We start from the raw sequence: 24,088 nt of genomic DNA on the forward strand, positions 1-24,088 counted from the left end.
TTTTCAACATCAATTGAAATGATCATATGGGTTTTTTTCCCTTCATTCTGCTGATATGATGTATCACATTGATTGATTTGCGTATGTTGAACCATCCTTGCATCTCTGGGATAAATCCCACTTGGGAGAATAATAGCTCAGCCCCTTGCTTGTGGTGGGCAATTTCTGTGTTGTAGTTCATGCTCCCAAGCGCCCTGTGGTATCAGCCTGAGACTGGAGTTTGCCTGAGGCCACATTTCGACTTATCTTCTTTCTTGTCTTAACCTGTTTGCCTCACCTCCCTGCAGTTTTTTCCTGAGACCATTCTCTCAGTAACTCATGTGCTCAAGAATCCTCATGTCCACTTCTGCTTCTAGGGAAACTAGCAATGCTAAGTAGCTTGCTGTTTTATAAATAAATATAAGAATGAGTTCTCTTTCTGAATTAATTCTTAATTAGTTAATTAAGAATTTAAATATTTGGCAATACTTACATCTTTCATTCTGGTATTTCTTCAACGATAATAGTGCTTTTTCTCTTTTCCATGACCTTTAAAAGATTAAGGCTATTCTATGAGTCTTTCATTTTACTCATATGGACATCAGTATGAAATAAATTTCTCTCTTTGGAAATCCACCAAAGGTTCTCAAATTCTTTTCTCTTTTTCCTGCTTTACTTAATAGCATATTTAATAAAGTATAATTAAAGGTAAGGATAATTTACATAGATATAAATAAATCACTATTAATAGCATTCTTCTCTAAATAGAAAACAGGACCTATTAGGTACAATGCATATTACCTGAGTGGCAAAGTTATCTGAATACCAAACCCCTATGACACACCTATATAACAAACCCTCATGTGTACCCCGAACCTAAAATAAAAGTTAAAAAAAAAAAAAAAGAAACAAACAGGAATGTCTTTTTTCAACTGGATGTATTTTATTCTGTAAGAAATAGAGGTTAAATGAAAGCATTTTCAAGTGAAATTACATGTATTTTCGGTATTTAGAGGAAATACTTTTTAGATTATCAACTTTAACCTATTAGTTAGCCATTGTGTCTAAGGAATAAGCACTTGCTTCAAGAGAACATTTCAACACTACCATATTTCAGCCTACTTTTTATGTTGTCTGACATACATGTTCTTGTGAGTGAGCTGAAATTTATCTAAAATTGTTTGCAAATATTAGCTGGCTGTGCTGACACATGCCTGAAATCCCAGCTACTCGGGAGCCTGAGGCAGGGGAATTGCTTGAGTCCAGGAGAAAGAGGCTGCAATGAACTATGAATGCACTACTATACCCTAGCCTGGGTGACAGAGACCATGTCTCTTAAAAATAAAATAAAATAAAATAAAATAAAATGAGATAAAATTGTTTGTAAATATTTCCTAATTCAGTGTATGGCTCCGATTAGATATAGTAATTGAGCTAAAGGTCTCATAAAGGAACATTTTCCTAATGGTGCTTCAGAGAGACAATTTCTGTAATGACTAGGGGAAAATGTCACCCTAAAGAATGGGAGACATAAGGCCTTTGAGATTGTAGGACTCTTTTTACAAATTGATGTCCTTTGAAAACCTTATCTTTGCACCATCAAAAAGGTATTTCAGGAGAATAAAATGTACAAAACTACGGAAGTAGTTTCAGGTCACTCTTATTTTTGTTGTTCTTTTCTTAAAGGTGAGCAGAAAGCAATTTTAGAAATGTATAATATTGTTTAAACTTGGACAATATTTGGACATTTTTCAGTTTTAGAAATAATTTTAGAGGCATTGAATCACATAGACTCTGTATTGGTCTAACAGAGAAAATACGATTTTTTTCCTTTGACATGTTTAAACTCTTCACTGGCCTCATTTTTACAACTCAAGAAAAAAAAAAAATCATTTGCCCTTAACATGTAATGCTAGGAAAGAAAAGTCATTTCACACTTTGAGCACCAGTGTGTCTTTTTTCTTGTCTTGGAATAATGTAAGTTTGTTTGAATGATGCCATTGAAAATAAGTAACTGTGGTTTTCTCTGAAGAAAATTCTATCTAGGACATGGCAGGCACTGGAGACACTATTTTAGCATCAAAGACTTTTTTAGTATCATCATTTTAATGTGATGCTTCTAAAGGTCATTTCTGTTTGAACATTAAAAACTTCATTGGACTGCAAAATATTACCAGGTTTTTAATAGTCTTATAAATTATCTTCCTAGAGTAATTTATAAACCAAATAGATAGGTGGAATTTTCCCCCATGATTTGAACAATAGATATTCATTTCAGATAAGGCAAAAATATATTATTCGGATTATATTATACATATATTATGTGTATAATATATATTAGGTTACATATTGTCTGAATAATGGTTGGAAGTGAAGGAATAATAAAGATTTGTTATTGGATTTATTTTGTCTTTGTAAATTCAGAGTGGTAGATTAGTCAAGTTGTAGAATAAGTGCTTTACTGAATCCTAACGAGGTATAACATTCACAGTTAATTCCTCTAAATAAAAAGTCATGTAGAAAAATTTTAAAACATAGTAAACTAAAGAAATACAAATTTAAAACCCTCTAATTCTGCAAATACTGTTAACATTTTTAATGTATATCCTTCTAGCACGTTTCCTATGTAAATTTTCGTTTGTTTCTTTTTTGAGACGAAGTCTTGCTCTGTCGCCCAGGCTAGAATGCAGTGGCGTGATCTCGGCTCACTGCAACCTCTGCCTCCCGGGTTCAAGCAATTCTCCTGCCTCAGCCTCCTGAGTAGCCAGGACTGCAGGCACTCACCACCACACCCGGCTAATTTTTATCTTTTTAGTAGAGATGGGGTTTCACCATGTTGGCTAGGCTCTTCCTGAACATCTGACCTCAGGTAATCCACCTGCCTCGGCCTCCCAAAGTGCTGGGATTACAGGCGTGAGCCCCCGTGGCTGACCTCTATGCACATTTTTAAAAATAATTTTTTAAATGTTTTATAGACCGAATAATGTAATTACAGAGATGCCTAGTGAAATATCATAACATATTTTTTCTTTTCTGTCTTTAAAATACCTATAAAAGGAAAAAGTAAATATCTCATACATTTATTAGGAAATATTTTGTGATAATAATCTCATAAATGCAATATTTGAAAGTGATTTTTTTAATGTTAGAGAAGTAAAGAAAAAATAAATATAATGAGCGGTTACTGAGTGCTTACTGTATATCTGACACTATATTGAGCCCTTTATTTTATTTTTCTTTGATCAAGACAGGGTCTCAATATGTTGCCCAAGCTGGTCTTCAACTCCCAGCTCAAGCAATCCTCCCACTTCCGCCTCCCAAAGCACTGAGATTACAGGGGTGATTCACCATGACTGGCCATGAAGCTTTTACTCTATTCACTCACTTAAGTCTTAAAACCTCTGGATGTCCTAATTACCATTATTTCCATTTAACAAATGAAGAAACTAATGCATTGAGGAGTTAAATTGCTTGCCTGTGCCATACTATTAGTAAAGAAAAGAGTTAGGATTGAAATCCTAACTACAAGGATTGGGTTCTACAACTCATGTTCCACATCAGCACTTTTCCATGTTAAGTGTGAAGACCAGGGCATCGTGATAAAATGCTGATCCTGATTCACTGGGTCTGGGGTAGGGCCTGGGACTCAGCATCTCTAATAAGCCCCCGAGTGATGGGGTACTGCTGGTCCTTGGAGCACAGTTTAACAAGCATCTTCACCACACGTGCATCACCTCTGTAACAAAGCTGTAATTTTCTGGTAACCTTTAGCAAGGATGGGACCTTCGTTCATCTTTCTGTCCTCTGTAGCAGGTTACCTGAATGAGTGAGCACAGGGTACAAGACCTTTACCTTAAATAGTAACATCTTTTGATTGAATTTTTAGTTGAATGTCAAGAATTTTCCCCCTTTAATCACTGGATGTTGTCAGAACTTATTCTTCAGAAAGTTAGGTTTATCTTTGTGGGTTCTATTTGATTGGTTTGTGCATTGGCTGGCCAAAATACATATCCCTCAACTTGGAAGTTACAAAAGCTGTATTCATCTGCCAAGCATTCATTTCCATACTTGGGAAAATTGTCCTCTAACACAGAGTCCCTGACACTACAAACCTTACCCAGCCCTCAAGGCCAAAAATGTTCACAAGAATTCCCAACATCGTCTGTGTTTGCATCCTGCAAGTAAAAGTGTGTGAGTGGTCTTTGTGTAATATTGATGTTGAAAAGCAAAAGTTGTTTGGTAATACTAAAAGTTTATTTATTCCAAAGGCCTACTTTTTATATTGTCTGACTCACATGTTCTTGTGAGTGAGCTGAAATTCATCTAAAATTGTTTGCAAATATTAGCTGAGTGTTCTAACACATGCCTGTAGTCCCAGCTCTCGGGAGCCTGAGGCAGGAGAATCGCTTGAGTCTAGAAGGCAGAGGCTGCAATGAGCTGTAAATGCACTACTGTACCCTAGCCTGGGTGACAGAGATCATGTCTCTTAAAAATAAATAAAATAAAATAAAATAAAATAAAATAAAATAAAATAATTGGTAAATATTTCCTAATTCAGTGTATGGCCCCAATTTGATTATTTGAATAATGATATGAATTTCGCCAATAAAATAATGTGACATCAATAGAATCCAAGGTAGTGCTTTCATAAGGTTACAATGTTTTGCCCAAGGCCTTGGATACCATTTAATTATTCAAAACAGAAGTTTGATATTTCATTCACAATTAAGAACTTCACATTAAATCAAAGATGAGGTTTACAGCTCATTTTGGATTCTCTTTAAATAAACTTCTTCCTCCTTCAAATCTTCCTCCTCAAATAATAAATTTGCAAGATATTAATTTATAGAAACAATAGTTTATCAAAATCCCTGAACTTTAAAGCATCCAATACAGTAAAAAGAAAAGGCTTTCCTTTAAATAATGACACCATCTTGTTCATTTCTATACTGTACAGATTTGGCAATGCACTTCCATTGGATGCCTTGGATAAAACTGGGTCTTAACTAGGAAAACCGTAGTAATCTCCATTTTTAGAGAAGGGAACAATTGCTCATTATGGTAGAGTGATTTGGTGCCTAATATCAATGGCCAGTAAGTTGAAGAACTAGGGTCTTTTTAAATAAGTATCAAGAAAAGACCATTCATTCACGTGACTTGAAACTGGTCAATGATTGGTTCAATTCAACTGCTTTTGCAAATATCTTCCATAAAAATTTCTAAAATTTCAGTAGATTCTAATGAGGGACTTTGGATTCATCTGCCTAAAATAGGTATGAGTACAGTAACTTAAATATCCATGTCATGTCCGATTATAAAATCATGGCTCTCAATTAATGATGAAGTTTTTCACTCGGCTTTAGAGCAGGGCTTCTCAAATCTTAATTTGCATACAGGTGTAGGAAATGGGGGGCATGTAGGTCAAAGGATACAAAGCAGGAAATATGTAGGATGAACAAGTAAAAAAATCTAATGTACAGCATGAGGACTATAATTAATAATCGTGTATCGTAGTCAGAATGTTTTCTAAATGAGTAGATTATAGCTGTTCCTGCCACAGGGGGACAGAATGGGTAACTGTGTGAGATGATGGATATGTCTTTTGTTCCCTTATAGTAACCATTTTACTCTATGTAGGTATCTTATAACATGTTGTAAGTCTTGAATATACACAATAAAATTTATTTTTTTAAAGGTGCATACAGATCACTTGAGAATCTTGTTACAATGCAGATTCAGATTCAGTGGCTCTGTCATAATGGATCACAAAACACTGCATATTTAACAAGCTTCTAGGTGATGCTTATGGCCCATGGACCATATTTGGAGTAGCAGGGCTCTCAAACTTTAGCATGTACCAGACTCACCCAGATGGCTTTCTAAAACACAGATTGATGGGCGTCATAGTCAAAGTTTCTGATTCAGTAGGTCTGGGGTGGACCCAAGAATTTGCATCTCTAACAATTTGCAGTGAAGCTGATGCTGGTCTAGGGACCACACATTAAGAACTGCTGCTTTGAAGTCCTGCATCTTTCTTTTGCAAGAGCGTGGCTCTCCCCAGATGAAACCCATTAATTCCATCCACTCTAAAATGTTGGCTTAATCACAGAAACCTGGGAAGGGCTCCAGGAGACACTTTTTCTGGGAATTATCCAGAATTTGTCCTGTGAGCGATTGACTGTAGTCCTTACCAAATGATTTGACTTAATTAATTTCAAAGATACATTTCCACAAAATTAATGTAAAGAGTTGTTGGTCTACTTTCTTTTAAAAAGAGAAATCCATGATTTCTACCTAACAGCCAAGGGTTTAATCCTTCTGATTTCTTTGGAAACTGTATCAAAACACTTCTAATAAATTAAAGTTGGTAGGAACTTTTTTATATATATATATTAAAGTTTATATATATAACACATATAAATGAGTCAGCAGAGCTATGTTCCTTTACCCTTTTATAGACTTCTGAATAGCCTGCTGCTATTATGCATTAAATACAAACTTTTTACAGACAGCAGAAAGCAGCATCTTCACTCTTTTCATTCATTGATTTATTCATTCATTCAAAATTTTTTTTTATTTTAGCCTAACATTTAGGTGGTTCTTTACTTTCAGGACGTAGCCATTAATAGTATAGCTATTTATTGTATACTAGCAGGAAAATAAATGTGAATTCATTCATTCATTCATTCATTCATTCAATTAAAAAAAAACACACACAACTATGTGTCAGTCACTCTCATGGCCCTTATATGTGTAATGCTGAGGAAAATCAGATGCTCTCATAGCCCTTACAACTTGGAGGAAGAGAGTGACATTATAAAATTTATACATCTACATGTAAAATTGCAGCTGTTACTAATGTTCAACAAAATGATACCATATGAGTGCTGATGACTCATGCGAGTGCTTATATGATGACACAGCCATGCTGTGTCAAGATTCACTTGAATCCATGCTCCAGTTACCGCTAGAAGAACTTGCTGGACATTAACTGTGCAAAACACCAAAAGGGCTTTACTTGGTGTCAATGAAGAAGTCAACAGATGAATTTATCCAGCTCGTTAAAGCTGTCTCTTGCTTCTAACTCACACTGGTAGACTCTTCAAAATTAGGAGTTTTGGCATACTTCATTATGAAAAATTCTAAGCTAACATTGAAAGAACTGTATAAGGAACACCTATATATCAGCCACTTGGATTCCATAATTAAAATTTTGATGCTTTCACTTGATCACATATAAATCCCTCTATCCATTTATCAATCCATCTTAGTTCAATATGATGCATTTTAAAGTAGGTTGCAAACATCAGTATACTTCACTCCTAAATATTTGGGAGTGCATACAGCAGGATGAAGTTTGTAAGAATGATTCTGAATTTCTTAGAAATAGGAGGCAGATACATTATCTAATTTCATTCAAGTAATAGAAATTTAAGGTACAAAATTTGTACTCATGTTTGAAGAAGCTCCTCCTTAAGGGAAAGGCTGGCTCTAACAAAGCTACTTTATGACAATATTTGTCCTCAGTGGAGTGGATTCCTGCATGATGAAATTATGAGACTCACCCATAATATGCTGGAAAAATTGATGGCCTTGCCTCTTACCCATGTGGTGCCCATCCAAAGGAAGATGCTGTCATCCTAATCAGCTACACAGAAGGAACTGCACTCTTTAGATGACTCAGACGAGGAAAGCAAGATCCAACACCTCTAATAGCCCAGTAACACATATGATATTTGAAAGACCCTTCACTTACCATGTTAACCATTCAGTTAAATCCTCCAAATCCTAATTCTCTGCTGCTTAGCCATTAGATCCAAACTTTCTTTTTTTTTTTTTTTTTTTTTTTTGAGACGGAGTCTCGCTCTGTCGCCCAGGCTGGAGTGCAGTGGCGCGATTTCGGCTCACTGCAAGCTCCGCCTCCCGGGTTCCCGCCATTCTCCTGGCTCAGCCTCCCGAGTAGCTGGGACTACAGGCGCCCACAACCGCGCCCGGCTAATTTTTTGTATTTTTAGTAGAGACGGGGTTTCACCGTGGTCTCGATCTCCTGACCTTGTGATCCGCCCGCCTCGGCCTCCCAAAGTGCTAGGATTACAGGCGTGAGCCACCGCGCCCGGCTCAGATCCAAACTTTCAATGCCCAGAATGGAAATCTTTTCAACCAGTACATCAAATAGCTTTTCCTCCTTCTATAAAACTTATAAAGATGATCTTTTCAGTTACCCTTTTACTGCTCCATCTGTATTCTATTTTCAATGCACTTCTGTTCATTTTGGAATTAGGAAGCCTATAAATTCTTTTTATATTTAATTTTAACATTCAAGTTAGGCATATTTTGAAGAAAAAGATATTGCAATGATTTCATTTAACCACTAGAGGGCAGGAACTTACTTCTGTGGTTCATTCTGCACTTTTTTTTTTTTGCTACCCACCTGAGCAAAATCTAGCTAATGCAACTAAAGTACTACTACCTTCTGAACCTTCTTTCCTTGATATTTGCTTAATTGGAATTTAAGTCTTTGAATCAAATTAAGAAAACTGACATTCCTAGGTTCTGTTTCTATCACAATTTCCAGTACCAGATTTTTATTCACTCATGAAAACAAATAATGGGGGAGAAATAAAGTATTGCCTTCTGCTGATTCTCTTGAGTGGGATAAGGAATTTGGTTTTTGCCCTCTGGCTTACAGATTCGTATAGTGGGAATTATTTGATCTTTCAATCATAATATCAGAAAGTTCAATTTTAGTATTGTACTCCTATAGGTGCTTTTCTTCATTTTTCAGCCATTGTTTTGCTTAACTTATTTAACTTTGTATATACGGATGCCTTTTTAGTGCAACAGGGTAGTTCTTTGAGAATTATGTTTACATGTATACATCTCTAGCTCAGCAGCAAGTTATTATTACGGTTCCTTAAGCTGCTGTTATCATAGAGCGGACTGATGCAGTAGAGAAATTTAATCTTTACCATGTAGTACATATTCAAATACTTGCTCACAGTTTCCTGTGTGACCTCTGGCAAGTTACATGACTTTTAATGAAGTTTTTGGTAAAGACTTCTAATAACACTTCCGATTTTTTTGCTATGTTATGGTGCTGTGAGTGTTGCCTACACTGACTGGCTGTGAAAGAGCTATTATATATAACAGTATCTAACCCAGGATGACCTACAGCCACTTCTAATCGCAGTGTCCATTCGGTAAATGTAGTCAATTAAAATTTGTATCTATGGGCCAGGCGAGGTGGCTCACATCTGTAATCCAGCACTTTGGGAGGCCGAGGCAGGCGGATCCCTTGAGGTCCAGAGTTCAAGACCAGCCTGGCCAACATGGTGAAACCCCATCTCTACTAAAAATACAAAAATTAGCTGGGCATGGTGGTGCATGCCTGTAATCCCAGCTACCCAGGAGGCTGAGGCAGGAGAATCACTTGAACCCAGGAGGTGGAGGTTGCAGTGAACCAAGATTGCACTACTGCACTCCAGTCTGGGTGACAGAGTGAGATTCCATCTCAAAAAAAAAAAGTTTATCTACAGCCATTAGCAAAAAAGTTTAAACATCAGTCACATACATTTGTTATTAAAGAATCTTACTTAACTCAGGCGTCCCCAACCAGCACTGGTCCATAGCCTGTTAGGAACTGGGCTGCACAGCAGGAAGTGGCAGGTGGGCGAGCAAGCAAAGCTTCATCTGTACTTGTAGGTGCTCCCCATCGCTCAAATTACCCCCTGAGCTCCGCCTCCTGTCAGATCAGTAGCGGCATTCAATTCTCATAGGACTGTAAACCGTATTGTGAACTGCACATGCGAGGGATCTAGGTTGCACACTCCTTATGAAAATCTAATGCATGATGATCTGTTACTGTTTCCCATCACCCCCAAATGGGACCATCTAGTTGCAAGAAAACAAGTTCAGGGCTCCCACTGATTCTACATTATGGTGAGTTGTGTAATTATTTCATTATATATTACAATGTAACAATAATAATAGAAATAAAGTATACAATAAATACAACGCACTTGAATCATACTGAAACCATCCCCCCAGTAACCTCCTCTCCCCCTGGTCCATGAAAAAATTATCTTCCATGAAACTGGTCCTTGGTGCCAGAAAGGCTGGGGACCACTGACTTAACTTGTATATAACATTGGTCTCTAGAAAATCATACGAGGTCCCTGGCAAGAGTCAGTCTATGCAAGGATCTCCAAATTCCTTAGCCCAGTGTTTAATGTCCTCATTACTGACCCTCTTCTCTATGCCTTTGCTTGGGCACTGGGGTGAGAAGGTAAGGAGTTGTGGGCTGCAGACTAGTTGGCTCCTGGCCCACTGAGTTCCCAGCACAGCCCTGTCCCTTCAGCATTGCTAAGGATGCATGGCTCACTCTTGCACCGTCTCAGAGTCCCAGGCAAACTCTGCTCCTCCTGGCAGAGGGTACAGATTGGCAGCTTCTGGGCCAGATGCAGTCTGAAGATGTTCTCTGTTTGGCCTCTCAGTGACTGGAAACTGGGAGAGTTCACTCAAAAATTTAGTTTTTCCATTTTTCTCAAAACCTGGACAGCAATAGGCTAAAAATGAACAGCAGCAACTGCCCCATTTACAGGCTGTCTCTCTCCTGCTCTGGACATGACCTCACTTTGCCCTATTGCGTTAAATCCAGTCCACTTCACTGGTTTCTATCACTTACATTAACTGCCTATTACTCTGCAGTGTGAATAGTATCCTTAGGGATTGTGTCCCTAGAGTGACACAGTCTACTCTACATAGAGACATCTCCAGGTGTGACACCTGGACTAAGTATTTCTCCAACGCCTACTTCAAAGTCCAGCACCAACCCTTGGTGACCCCTTCATCCCCAACTGCAACCAGAAAGTATTTGCCTGAATGTTTACTTAACATTTATCCGCTTTAAAAAATATCTTTGATTTTATATTTTACGTCCATTTTTGGAAGGTGGAGGCTTTGTCTCACATGCCCTTGATAAGCAGAGATGTATTTTTTCCTTTATTTGACTCAAATTGACAACTGAACTTGGTTTCCCAAGGGCGTACAGCTACATGGAGTATCTGAAAACTCAATACAAAGCTAACAATAAACTTGTTGGATCCAGTTTGAATGCACCTCCAGCCTAACACCTCAAGACACTAATTTTAGTTGCCAAAAAAAAAAAAAAAAGCCACCATTATTACTTTCACAGAAGCTGGTTTTCCCTAACTTCCATTCTTTCCTCCATCAAAATTTTCTTTTTTTCTATCCTTTTTCAGAGGGCTAATTTTAGTGAACTGTCACATTGGGAAGAATCTGGTTCATTCGCCACATGGTTTTAGAAACCGACTTGGATATAACGGGAAAGGTCAGATCCCCACGAAACAGGGACATCTTCCTATCTGCTTTCTAAAGCAGCTGAGTTTGGTAACCAAGGGCACCCTCTTCAGCTGGGAGGCCAGGAAAGCGTTACCGCTGCTATATTTAAGACAAAGAACCACCCACTGTGGGTGTATAGGCCCCAGGTAGTCAAATCTAGTTTTTCAAGGGAAGCAAGAAATCCATTGTTTCAGTATAAAATCACCTTAATTAAAAGATTTGACAACATTGGATGAGCCAAAGAAAATGCATCCATGTATCCCATTGGGACCATGAGTTTCCAGTTTGCAATGCCTTGCTGAACAAAACACACAATCCTTTCCCTTTGCATATAATTCTAGGGAGAATTTTTCTGATGGATGTAACTAAATAGTGTGACCATACTGGCACTTACCCATCAGAAGCAGTCATTTTTCAAAAGAAAGATTCTGCCATAGTGACCTATACAGGCTGCCCCGGTTACTTGTTTAGGCTCCTGTCTGCCCTAATTGATGTCCAGCCACTGCTACTAAGGGCTCATCCAGCACTCAGCAGGCTGTAGTAAACAAGCAGGGATGATCTGTTGAATTAAAATAAGTTCTGCCATCACTTAATGCAGTTTTGGAAGATGCTTTAAAGATGATTTGGGGAACAGATTAAAAGCCGCTGGTAACAATCAGTGTCACTATTTTCACTCTTATCTTACTTTTTATAAAAATGTTATTATAGGACAATTTTTCATCTCTAATGACATGCCAAAATGTCGCAATGTTGGGCTCCAAACGGCTTCTGGAAAAATGTATTTCCTAATGTATTTTTAAAATGTGCTACAAAGTAGAACATTGGGATAGCCTCATTGTCAGTAAAACCTGCCAGGGACTTGGAAGGCAATTCTGATAAAGAGTTACAGAGAATTTGGCACACTGAAAAGCAACATTAAAAGAGTATATGTAGGCAGTTATTTTATAAGGATCAGCATTTATTCAACAAACATTTTTAAACTGTTTACTCTGTATAAGGTATGTTGAATTAGCTGCTGGAGGGAAATGTTTCAATGCATTTATTATTATTATTCATTGGTAGTATTCCACAAGCTTAAATATTTTATTTGTTTTATGTCAACATAAATAACAAACAGAGATGCCCTCTAAAAGAAAATGATATTATTTAAGAATAGGACGTACTAAATTATGTGCGTAGTCAGGGAGGGAAGGAAGACAAAGGTTTTTAAAGGGTAAATGAGGAGGATTACATAATTGTTTTGAGATGATTATGCTTGGCTACAAGGATCAATAACAAGAGTGACATCAGTCCGAGGCTGGACAGGGAGTTGCTGGGCAGGTGTCCTCACAGAAGTATTTTTTGTGTAAAGTTGTTATGGCCTTTGTACAAGGTGATGGTTTTTGCAGAGTCTTTTGTGAGAGTTTTTCTTATCAGGCATTTATGAGTGAGAACCTTCTCTTTATGACATTCCCTGGCTCTTTTTGTCAGGGTTTGTTGGGTTGTTGTTGTTGTTTTAATATAAGGGACTCCATTTGGATTCTGACAACTTTCACATTATTTAACATCCACATATTTACTCTATGCCAGAAACAATTCCAAGCACTTTATAAGTATTAACTTATTTAATCATCTCAACAATCTAACAAGATAATATTATGATTCCCAGTACACACATGTCTTCATCTATAAGGATAAAGAAACTGAAGCACAGAGTGTTAAGTGAACCATCCAAAATCACACTGTTGGTAAATTGCAGGGCGGGAATCTGAACCCAAGGAAGCTGTGCTCCAAAATGTGTGTTCTTATCCATCATATCAATTAGCTCGTTCTAGAAAACAACCCCAAACTTGGCGGCTTATAACATCAACTGGTTATTATTTTTCATGCATTATCTGGTCAGCTGGGCAGGTCTGCAGATCCAGACCAGACTCATAGACTCAGCTCATCTCAGCTGGGCTCACTCAAGTGTGTGTGCTCAGCTGGGGACTGGCTGGTCCAGGACATCCTTGACCAAGATGACTCAGCTCTCCTCCAGAAGAGCTGGATGAGAGACCAGGATGACTCAGACCTCTCATTCTCCATTGCTATAATAGGGCCCTGAGAAACAGTGGAAAAATTTGCGAGGGCCTTTTGTATCAAGTTTGCTACTCTCTGATGGACCAAAGCCTATCACATAGTCTAGTACAGAGTCAGTGTGGAAGGGCACCACAAACAGGCATAGACATAGGTTGGTGTAAAAATTGGAGACTTTAATACAATTAACCTCCCATAGTCATGGCTCAACACTATGCTGTTTAAACCCTGCTTTCCAGGCAGTATCAAATTTGATATTTCCAACTCCAAAAGAATTGTGAAGATGCTGCAAAATGTAGCCTTGTCGGTTTAGGAAGGCAAGAAAAGAGTAAAAAGAAATGTGGAAAATGAAAGGATATTTTTAATTTTAGGCTGATCCTGGAGAAACACCATCAGAGACTCCAAGTGAAGTGAGAACAACTCCAGCAGAAAACGGGGTGAATCACACTACATCCCTGACACCCAAGCCACCCTCCCAGGCTCTCCACAGCCAGCCAGCTCCAGGTAAGCCATCTGGAAAGAGCGGACAACGTGAGCAAGATCCTTCAGTTCATTAGTGCGACTGAAGGAGGCGCTGTGATGTGGGTAGCTAAAGCATTAAGTGGGGAAAGATGTGTGGACTTAGGAGGTGCTCCGACAATGTGCAATTGATGAATGAAGGCCAGAAGAGATTCATATGTGCTCATCTGGCTCTACAGATAACTTATTAAACCACAACAAAAAAATCACCCAGGTTTCCTGTGTCCTTTTTTAGTGATGAATTATAACCCATCTACTGGCACGGTTTGAGAAGAGTTCTCCAAGCAGCTTATAAACAACCATGCCTTAGAAGTGCATTCTTAGGCCTGCTTCATTAATTCTGTGCTAAGGGCTCCTTTCCCTCTTTCTCCAACTTTCTTTTCAACATCCTTGAGTGTCTGCTATGTGCTGGACACATTGCTAAGCCTTTCATATGGATCATTTCAATTCCTGCTCCCACCCCTCGCCATACCAGGCCCAGAGAGTAGATTCTACTATTGTCCCCATTGTGCAGATGAATAAGCTGACATTTTCAAGTAATAAAGTACTTATTGAAGGCCACAGAGCCAGGGAAGAGTGAACTTAGGCCTGACACAATTCCCGATGATACTAACATTCTTGCTTTTAGCTCCTATATTCCAACCAAAGCCGCACTCATGTCTCATTTCTCAAAAAAAAAAAAAAAAATCCTTTGATTTCTATGCAGCTAACTTTGACATTTAATCTTATGCAGCTTTCTGTAACTATTCCTTGTGTGTATGTCCTGTTTACTCCAGTAAATGGGAGGCCTCTTAGGTAGACTTCAGTTTGGTGCCTCCTCTGTACATCACACAGTGCTGGAGAATAGCATGTACCTGATAATTTCTTGTTGAATTGGTTTAATAAAGTAAACAAAAGGGAACAGAATTTCCTTCTACGAAGGTGTGGAAAGGAGCTCCTTTCTTTGTCATACTAGGTCAGAGCGCCAATAGATCCAGATCTTTTATTTAGGGTGGAAGGGTATTTCTCATTGGGGAGAATGAGAAATTAAAAAAAAAAAGGAATTATATTTAATTTGTATCAGACATGCTTGAACTGCTTTTTAAAAGGTTGCTGGCGAGGCATGGTGGCTCATGCCTGTAATTCCAGTACTTTGGAAGGTTGAGACAGGCAGATCACTTGAGGTCAGCAGTTCAAGACCAACCTGGCCAACATGGTGAAACCCCCATCTCTACTAAAAATACATAAGTTAGCCTGGCATGGTGGTGCATGCCTGTAGTTCCAGCAACTCAGGAGGCTGAAGCAGGAGAATCGCTTGAACCTAGGAGGTGGAGGTTGCAATAAGCTGAGATTGCACCACTGCACTCTAGCCTGAGTGACAGAACGAGGCTCCATCTCAAAAAAAAAAAAAAGTTGCCAAAGTCAATAATAGTGAGAAGATGACTTAATTATGAACAAGAAGTAAATTTTCAAATAAAGAGTTTTATATACCAAATACAAACATCTTGAGTGCTTCTGAAATATAAATCCATCATTTAAATGTGTGAGTAAATAGTCATGTGTTCCTGAAAGTAAAAGAGAATTTAGCATTTTCACATTTAACTTTTTTAACTTGATATTTTGGAATAATTTAACTTACGGAAAACATTTTTTAAATGGCACAGAATACATTCAAAAATAGCCTCCTCTTCCCCTAACGTTAACATCTCACGGGATCATGGGGCAATCATCAAAACCAGGAAACTAACATTGGCACGATACTCTGACCTGAACCGCATACTTTATTTGGACTAACTTGCTTTCCGCTAATGTCCTTTTACTGTTCGAGATTCCAACGCAGGATCCCACATTGTATGTTATTGTCATGGTTCTTTCGTCTCCTTTCATCTCTGGCAGTCCCGCAGTCTTTCCTGTCTCTCATAACCTTGGTACTTTGGAAGAACTCTAGTCAGTTATTTTGTAGAACGTCCCTCAGTCTGGGTTGGTCCGATGTTTTGCCATGATTAGGTTGAGGGCATGCATTTTGACAAGAGCACCACGCAAGTGATACTCGTCCTTCTCAGTGCATCACATCACGGATATACATTGTTGCTGGGTCTCATCACTGATGATATGGGATCACTTGGTTAAGGTGGTTTCTCCACTGAAAGTTATTTATTTTCCCCTGTTAGATATATTGGGAGAGCTACTTTGAGACTATGCAAATATCCTGTTCTTCCTTAAACTTTTACTTACTGATTTTAACATTCACCAATGAATCTTTCCTGTAAGTTATTACTGCCTAGTGGTCAATATTTGACTTTTATATTTTACTTTATTTTATTTTGGGATGGAGTTCGGCTCTTGTTGCCCAAGCTGGAGTGCAGTGGTGTGATCTTGGTTCACTGCAACCTCTGCCTCCTGGGTTCAAGCGATTCTCCTGCCTCAGCCTCCCGAGTAGCTGGGATTACATGCATGCACCACTACACCCAGCTAATTTTGTATTTTTAGTAGAGATGGGATTTCGCCACGTTGGTCAGGCTGGTCTCGAACTCCTGACCTCAGGTGATCCACCGGCCTTGGCCTCCCAACATTTGACTTCTAAAAGGCCACTTGTCATTCCTGATTTTGCCAGAAGGTGGCAATAGCATTGCCTAAACTGAATTTGTTTTGCTTCCAGGTGGATGTCTTTTCTCTTTTCTCTCATTATAAATGGGACATATAATATCACCACTTTTTTTTTTTTTTTTGAGACAGACTTTCACTCACTCTGTCACATAGGCTGGAGTGCAGTGGCATGATCTCAGTCCACTGCAACCTCCACCTCCTGGCTTCAAGTGGTTCTCCTGCTTCAACCAACCAACTCGCTGGGATTACAACTACCTGCCACCATGCTCTGCTGATTTTTGTATATTTAGTAGAGACAGGGTTTTACCATATTGTCCAGGCTGGTCTTGAACTCCTGACTTCAAGTGATCCACCTGCCTCAGCCTCCAAAAGTGCCGGGATTACAGGAATGAGCCACTGCACCTGGCCTAATGTTACATTTAATTAGGTTTGTCTCAAAGCTGCAAATAAAGACTTTTTAAGCATAATTTTTATAAAGAATTTTCTCACACAATTTGTCATTTCTCTGAAAAGAGATTTAGATTCAAGGCCCAAATATGTTTGTTTGCTTGTTTGTTTATAGGAAAAATACAATTTAAAAAGCTGAAGAGGCTATTTATTTTATCTTTTATATTACAGGTTCTGTAAAGGCACCTGCCAAAACAGAAGATCTTATTCAGAGTGTCTTAACAGGTAAATGCCACCCTTTCCCCCCGTGGAATTCAGCAGCTGAGTATTACACAGTGGAAGTATTTAGAGGAGAGGAAATTTCCATTCGTATCTGAAAAATAACGTCATTAATATTTCTTCTTCTAAAACATCTACAGACGTACACTTTTAGTTTAGTCTACGTGATATGATATCATCACAGAGAAGTAACCATACTTTGTAGCTAGAACCCTACTGGCATAAAAATAATGTAGTTTCACAAGATAGCTATTTCAGCATCAAAGAATAGTTTCATGCTGGAAATGTAACCCAGTGAGCAAGAATGCCTGTCTTCCCAAATTGCCAACAATAAACTATATTTTAGATATGAAGAATATCCATTTGTGAGCATAAAATGCACAGTCTTTCAGAACTGTGATACAGTTTGGAATTATTTTATATTTGGTTACTCACATAAACTAGTGGAACTAAAATTGGTATAAGCTTTGTGCAGGACAATTAGCAGTAGGTAGTGGAATGTTAAAAATGTTTATAATACTCAGCTCAATATACAACAGAAATGTACACACATGTTCATCAAAAGCAGCACCACTGGTAAGGGCCTAATCTAGAAACGACCCAATGTCCATCAGCAGTAAGGTAGGTAAATAAATTGTGATAAATTCCTAGCATAGAACAGGAGGCAGCTGCAGGAATAAATAAACTCAAGGCACACACAACCTGGATAAAACTCAAGCATAATGTTGAGGAGAAAAGCCAGACACCAAAGAGCATGTTCTGTAGGATTCCATATACACTAACTTCAAGGACAAAACTAATTCATGCTATAGAAACCTGGATTTGGATTATACTTGGTGGGAGACAGGAACCAAAAAGGAAGACTTCTGGGATGCTGGCAAACTTCTGATTTTGACCTGAGTGATGGATATTGAAGCACATTGACTTTGGAAAAATTTACAAACCAAAAATTTACATTTATGATTTATGCACTTTGATGTATGTATTTGTATTTCATCAAGAAATGCATAAAATGTGCATAGAAAAATTACTTGAGGAAAGTATTAAAAAAAAACAAAATATGGTTTGGTTTGGTTTTTGAGATGAAGTCACCCAGGCTGGAGTGCAGTGGCGCAATCTCGGCTGACCACAACCTCCACCTCTCGGGTTCAAGCGATTCTCCTGCCTCAGCCTCCCAAATAGCTGGGATTACAGGCATGCACCACCACGCCTGGCAAATTTTGTATTTTTAGTAGAGATGGTGATTTGCCGTGTTGGCCAGGCTAGTCTCGAACTCCTGACCTCAGGTGATCCACTCGCCTCAGCCTCCCAAAGTTTTGGGATTACAGGCGTGAGCCACCACACCCCTCCCAACAAAACATGTTTTTAAAAGATTTAGTTCTAGGCTGGGCATGGTGGCTCATGCCTGTAATCCCAGTACTTGCGGAGGCCAAGGGGGTGGATCACCTGAGGTCAGGAGTTCGAGACCAGCCTGACCAACATGGAGAAACCCTATCTCTACTAAAAAATACGAAATTAGCTGCTGTGGTGGTGTGCACCTATAATCCCAGCTACTCAGGAGACTGAGGCAGGAAATTCACTTGAACCCAGGAGGCGGAGGTTGCGGTGAGCCAAGATCGCGCCATTGCACTCTAGCCTGGGCAACAAGCATGAAATTCTGTCTCAAAAAAAAAAAAAAAAAAAAAATAGATTTAGTTTCATGGGAAACAATACCATATTAATGCATACAACAAGAGACAGAAATGTTCCTAGAACATGATTTTAATGTTATTTAAAAGAATGTAAATGAATGGACAAAAGGCAATGGTCTGTACCAATACATTAGCTGTGATTATATCTTGGTGGCTTCTTTATAAATGATATTTGTGTCTTTATATAAGTGGGCATTACCTTTATACTTAAGAGCATATTCTAAGGAACAGCCTCTCGTCTACAGACTTTTTAAAAATAATAGTTTATGTGGCTTTATTTCTAATCATAGGTAAGAACATCTAGAGCCTTATTTCCAAACTGCCTATAGCTGATATGCTGTAAACCACTTTTAAAGAAATAGAATTGCATCTGCCACCAAGAATGCAGCAATTCCTTGGGATTATAAATTCTTAATGTAATAACTTATTATGCAACCATAATGAGTCAATTTGGGCCTGAGGGAAACCATTAAATAAATGTACCTGGTTTTCTCCATGGCCTCATTCTCAAAAGAAATTGAATGTCAGGAGAATAGACACAGTATAAGAAAAGGAAACATATTTCTATTGCTTAAAGACCTTAACATTTAATAGCATCAATTATTATTCTAGTTCCAACGTTTATTCACTAGACATCTAATTTTCTATTCAGGTCTCTTGTTACTCACAGCATATATTATTTCTGAATCAGTTGATAGTTTTAAATATTTATGGTGACATTTTTTGTTCCCAGAAGCAGGACATTCAATTCAAAGCATGGAAACGTGAACTATGACTTGATCTAGGTCCATATAAATGACAATTCACCGAAGTTAAGATACCATCAGTTGTAAAGCATTCTATGCTCATGTGTTGCTAAAAAAAGAAAAGCACTGACCCACCGTAATACCCCACCAACCATAAGATGCATCTTGATTTCAGAAATGTTACCATATTTTTTAAATGCACATTCTAGAATTGATTGAATATATCAGTAAAATACAGATTTGTTTTGTTTTGTTTTGAGACAGAGTCTCACTCTGTTACCCAGGCTGGAGTGCAATTGTGTGATCTCAGCTCATTGCAACCTCCGTCTCCTGGGTTCAAGTGATTGTCCCGAGTAGCTGGGATTACAGGCGCCTGCCACCACGCCTGGCTAATTTGTGCATTTTTATTTTTTCATGTATTTATTTATTTATTTAGAGACAGAGTCTCACTCTGCCGCCCAGGCTGGAGTGCAGTGGCGCGATCTTGGCTCACTGCAACCTCTGCTTCCCAGGTTCAAGCGATTCTCCTGCCTCAGCCTTTCGGAGTAGCTGGGATTATCGGCATGTGCCCCCATGCCCAGCTAATTTTTGTGTTTTTGGTAGAGATGGAAGTTTTGCCATGTTGGTCAGGCTGGTCTCGAACTCCTGACCTCAGATGATTCACCCACCTTGGCGTCCCAAATTGTTGGGATTACAGGCGTGAGCCACCGCAACGGCCTAATTTTTGTATTTTTAGTAGAGACAGGGTTTCACCATGTTGGCCAGGCTAGTCTCGAATTCCTGACCTCAGGTGATCCACCTGCCTGGGCCTCCCAAAGTGCTGGGAGTACAGGTATGAGTCACTGTGCCCGGCCCAGAATGTTTTAAGGTCAGGCCCTATCACTTTAAAAGTTTTCTCAGCATGGGATAAAAAAAGCAGCCAGGCATGATGACTCATGCCTGGAAATCCCAGCACTTTGGGAAGCCAAGGAGGGCGGATCACTTGAGGCTGGGAGTTTGAGACCAGACTGGCCAACATGGCAAAACCCCATCTCTACAAAAAATAGAAACTAATTAGCCAGGCGTGTTGGTGCATGCTTGTAATCCCAGTTACCTGGGAGGCTGAGACATGAGAATCACTTGAACCCGGGAGGTGAAGGTTGCAGTGAGCTGAGATCGTGCCACTGCACTCCAGCCTGCGCAGCAGAGCAAGACTGTCTCAAAAAAGAAAATAATAATAAAAATAATATAGTAATGTGGCCCGCTAGTAAGCCTCTGGTGACTTTGTGCAAATTATAAGAGATCTTCCCTCAGACACTTTACTGCTATATGCTTTTATGATAAATGTACAAACTTATGATGTTTATACTATAAATGGTACCTTTAGAAATGGTGCTGTAGAACCTGCACAGTTATTTTCTAAGCCTCCACAGGCACAGTGCCAGAAACTGGGTTAAATACTTTCTGTGAGTTCTTTTATTTCATCATCTTAACAACCCTGTAAAGTTATAGAAGTATTATAATCCTTCTAGCAATGCTGTTGGTGCCCTGCCCAGATTCCTTGTACAGCTGGTGCACCCGTCTCCTGGCTGGTGGTGAGAGTTAGCTGCTAACAGCTCATAACTTGTCCTTCTCTGCAAAATTGCCCTCAACCAAAAGGAAGCCCCCTCTCCAGATGGTTATGCCTCCATGCACTGAATGTCCCAAACATGCAAGAACCTCACCTTCTTGCCTCAAGATAAAACCAGCTCAGTGGTACAACTCACACTCCAGCACTCCCGCATGGGATCAGGCAGAGACCAGACTCCATCCTTCTGAGACCACACCCTTGCTCAGCTCCTTCCCCAGCCCCGTCTGTTTCCCTGGCTCCCCTACTCTGAGAGTCCCTCAGTAAAGTGTGTGCACCTGAATCCCCATCTCGCATTCTGCTTCTAGGGAACCCAAACTAAAAATATATATATTCAAATGAAGCAATCGGGTTTCTGAGAAGTTTAATAACATAGTCTCAAAGTTAGCAAGTGATAGAGTCAGACTGGAACCCAGATAGAGCTGACATCAAGCGTCGCTCTTAAACTCCAGCTGAGCAAGATCAAACGTTTCCTCCTAAGAAGGTGGCCACTCCTCTTTCCGTCTGGACGTTGAGCCCTCCCATTCCCTTAGCTTTCACATTCATTTGTTGCAGAAGTGGAAGCACAGACCATCGAAGAGCTAAAGCAACAGAAATCGTTTGTGAAACTTCAAAAGAAGCACTACAAAGAAATGAAAGACCTGGTTAAGAGACACCACAAGAAAACCACTGACCTTATCAAAGAACACACTACCAAGTATAATGAAATTCAGAATGACTACTTGAGAAGGAGAGCAGCTTTGGAAAAGTCCGCCAAAAAGGACAGTAAGAAAAAGTAAGTTCAATGAATAATTTTAGTTTGTTTCATAGCATGAAGAGTCGTTAACATGGATTTTTAATGTTTTATATCATGTTTTTGGACCTGGACCACAGCAAGAAGGCCACTTAACCTCCTCCGTTCTCCACAGCTTTTGAGGTACCTTAGCCCAAATTTGCTTGTGGATTGAATTTTTTTATTTGACCAAATTCTGAGAATAAAAATGCAGGAAGTCCTCCCGTGAGTCTAGCCGGTGATCCCAATTCCAATTAACTAATTACCTGTATTACAGCTGCCATGAGTATGAGATTTTTGCCTTGGGTACCTAGAACCTATTTGGAGAGGCAGCTGTTTTTTTCTTTTGGAGACAGAGTCTTGCCCTGCCACCCAGACTGGAGTGCAGTGACATCATCTCGGCTCACTGCAACTTCTGCCTCCAGAGTTTAAGTGATTCTTGTGCCTCAGCCTTCCAAGAAGCTGGGATTACACCACCACACCTGGCTAATTTTTGTATTTTTAGTAGAGATGGGGTTTCACCAGGTGGCCCAGCTGGTCTTGAACTCCTGGCCTCAAGTGATCTGCCTGCCTCAGCCTCCCAAAGTGCTGGGATTACAGACATGAGCCACCGCACCCGGCCACAACTGGTCTTATAGAAAAGAGAAGCTGACTATCCTTTGCTACCCTGTCTGAAATGTATAATGCCTTACACAGGTGACTCTTATGTTTGGGCCTGGGTTCCCACAGCCCCATGTACCCAAACCTTGATGATGAGAAGCATCTCTCACACATTCACTCAATTAATATTTATTGAGTGCCTACCGTGCCCTGGGGACACAGCAATAAACATGACCTACCCAATCATCTCAAATAGCTAACGTGGTAATGTGGGCAACGTAAACAATAAACAACAAACACACAGCATCATCTCGGGCTATGATGAGTACTATTAAGGAAAGAAATAAACAGGACCATGGGATAGAGAATGACTAGAGATGGGTGATCCCTTCTGACATGTTGATCTGCAATAAGGTGGCACAGAAAGAATAAGGCCTGGTCAGCTATGCAAAGAACTAGGGAGACTTATTCCAGGCTGAGGAAACAGCAAGTGCAAAGGCCCTCAGGCAGGAAAAACAATGAGCTTGTTCCAGGAACAGTAAAGCTGGCAAAGTGGGTGAAACATAGTAAACCATGAAGGAGTGAAACAGGATGAGATCAGAGAAACAGGAAAGAATCCCACTGCTAGGTTCTTTAGAGCTGGAGCAAGCGACAGTTCAAAATGTATTGAATGTGCAATAAGATGCTACTGAAGAAAGAAATTGATATAGTGAAATTTGAGAGTCTCGGAGAAATGAATCTAGTTGCTGTGTGGAAGACCCTTGAGCTGTGCATCTCAAATGGATATGAGTCACCGGGATCTTGTTGGGTGCAGGTTCTGACTCCATGTCTGAACTGGGGCCTGAGCAGCACCAGGTGATGCTGATTCTGCAGTTCCATAGACAACACTCTGAATAGTGAGGATCAAGGGCTCAGAGTGAAAGCGGGAGACCAGTTAGGAAACTTTTTCATGAGTCCAGCTGAGTAACGATGGTGGTTTGGTCTAGGATGAAGGTGGTAGACATGGAGAGAAGGGGATGAATTCTTGATTTGTTTTTTAAAAAAGCGTAAGGTATGGGGTCAGAGGCCTGAAGAGAGTAGCCTGCTTTTATGTCTGCAATTCCCAGGTGTCCTTTAGAGAATGAAACTCATGGTGTTACCCACACCAAATATGTTCATGACACTCCATTATCTAGACTACATCAGTGCATCTCAAATTTCAGTGTGCATATTTGCTAAACACAGACCCTTGGGCCTGACCCTAGAGTTTCTGCCTCAGGGGCCTCCTTCCATAGGGACTGAGCTTCTGAGCTCTAACGAGCTCCTAAGGTTTGCTGATGCTGTTGGTCCACAGACTTTCCACTGATGGGCCCCGGTCTATAATCGTTCAGGAGCATCCTAGAAATTGAAGGGTGGCTGAAAGGCCTTCTTTGGTCTAATCCCTACCTCCCTTCCCAGCTGCCATCTCCAAGCACTTCACACAAAAACCTGTACCTTCTGCTTAGCTCCCACCATGATGACATAGGGC

General features: G+C 39.6%; 1 protein-coding gene across 2 annotated transcripts in view; it reads left to right on the forward strand.

Moving 5' to 3' along the window:
- PLCB1 (phospholipase C beta 1) overlaps positions 1 to 24,088 on the forward strand; it is a 753,090-nt gene that overhangs the window by 611,588 nt on the left and 117,414 nt on the right. For both annotated transcript variants that reach the window (XM_025399458.1, XM_025399457.1), the window contains exons 24-26: positions 13,767 to 13,899; positions 17,119 to 17,172; positions 21,765 to 21,984. In XM_025399458.1, coding sequence (XP_025255243.1) covers positions 13,767 to 13,899; positions 17,119 to 17,172; positions 21,765 to 21,984 — 407 coding nt within the window. The remainder of the gene's footprint in view (positions 1 to 13,766; positions 13,900 to 17,118; positions 17,173 to 21,764; positions 21,985 to 24,088) is intronic.

This window comes from Theropithecus gelada, chromosome 10 (genome assembly GCF_003255815.1).
Source record: "Theropithecus gelada isolate Dixy chromosome 10, Tgel_1.0, whole genome shotgun sequence".
In the NCBI taxonomy this organism is placed as follows: Eukaryota; Metazoa; Chordata; class Mammalia; order Primates; family Cercopithecidae; genus Theropithecus; species Theropithecus gelada.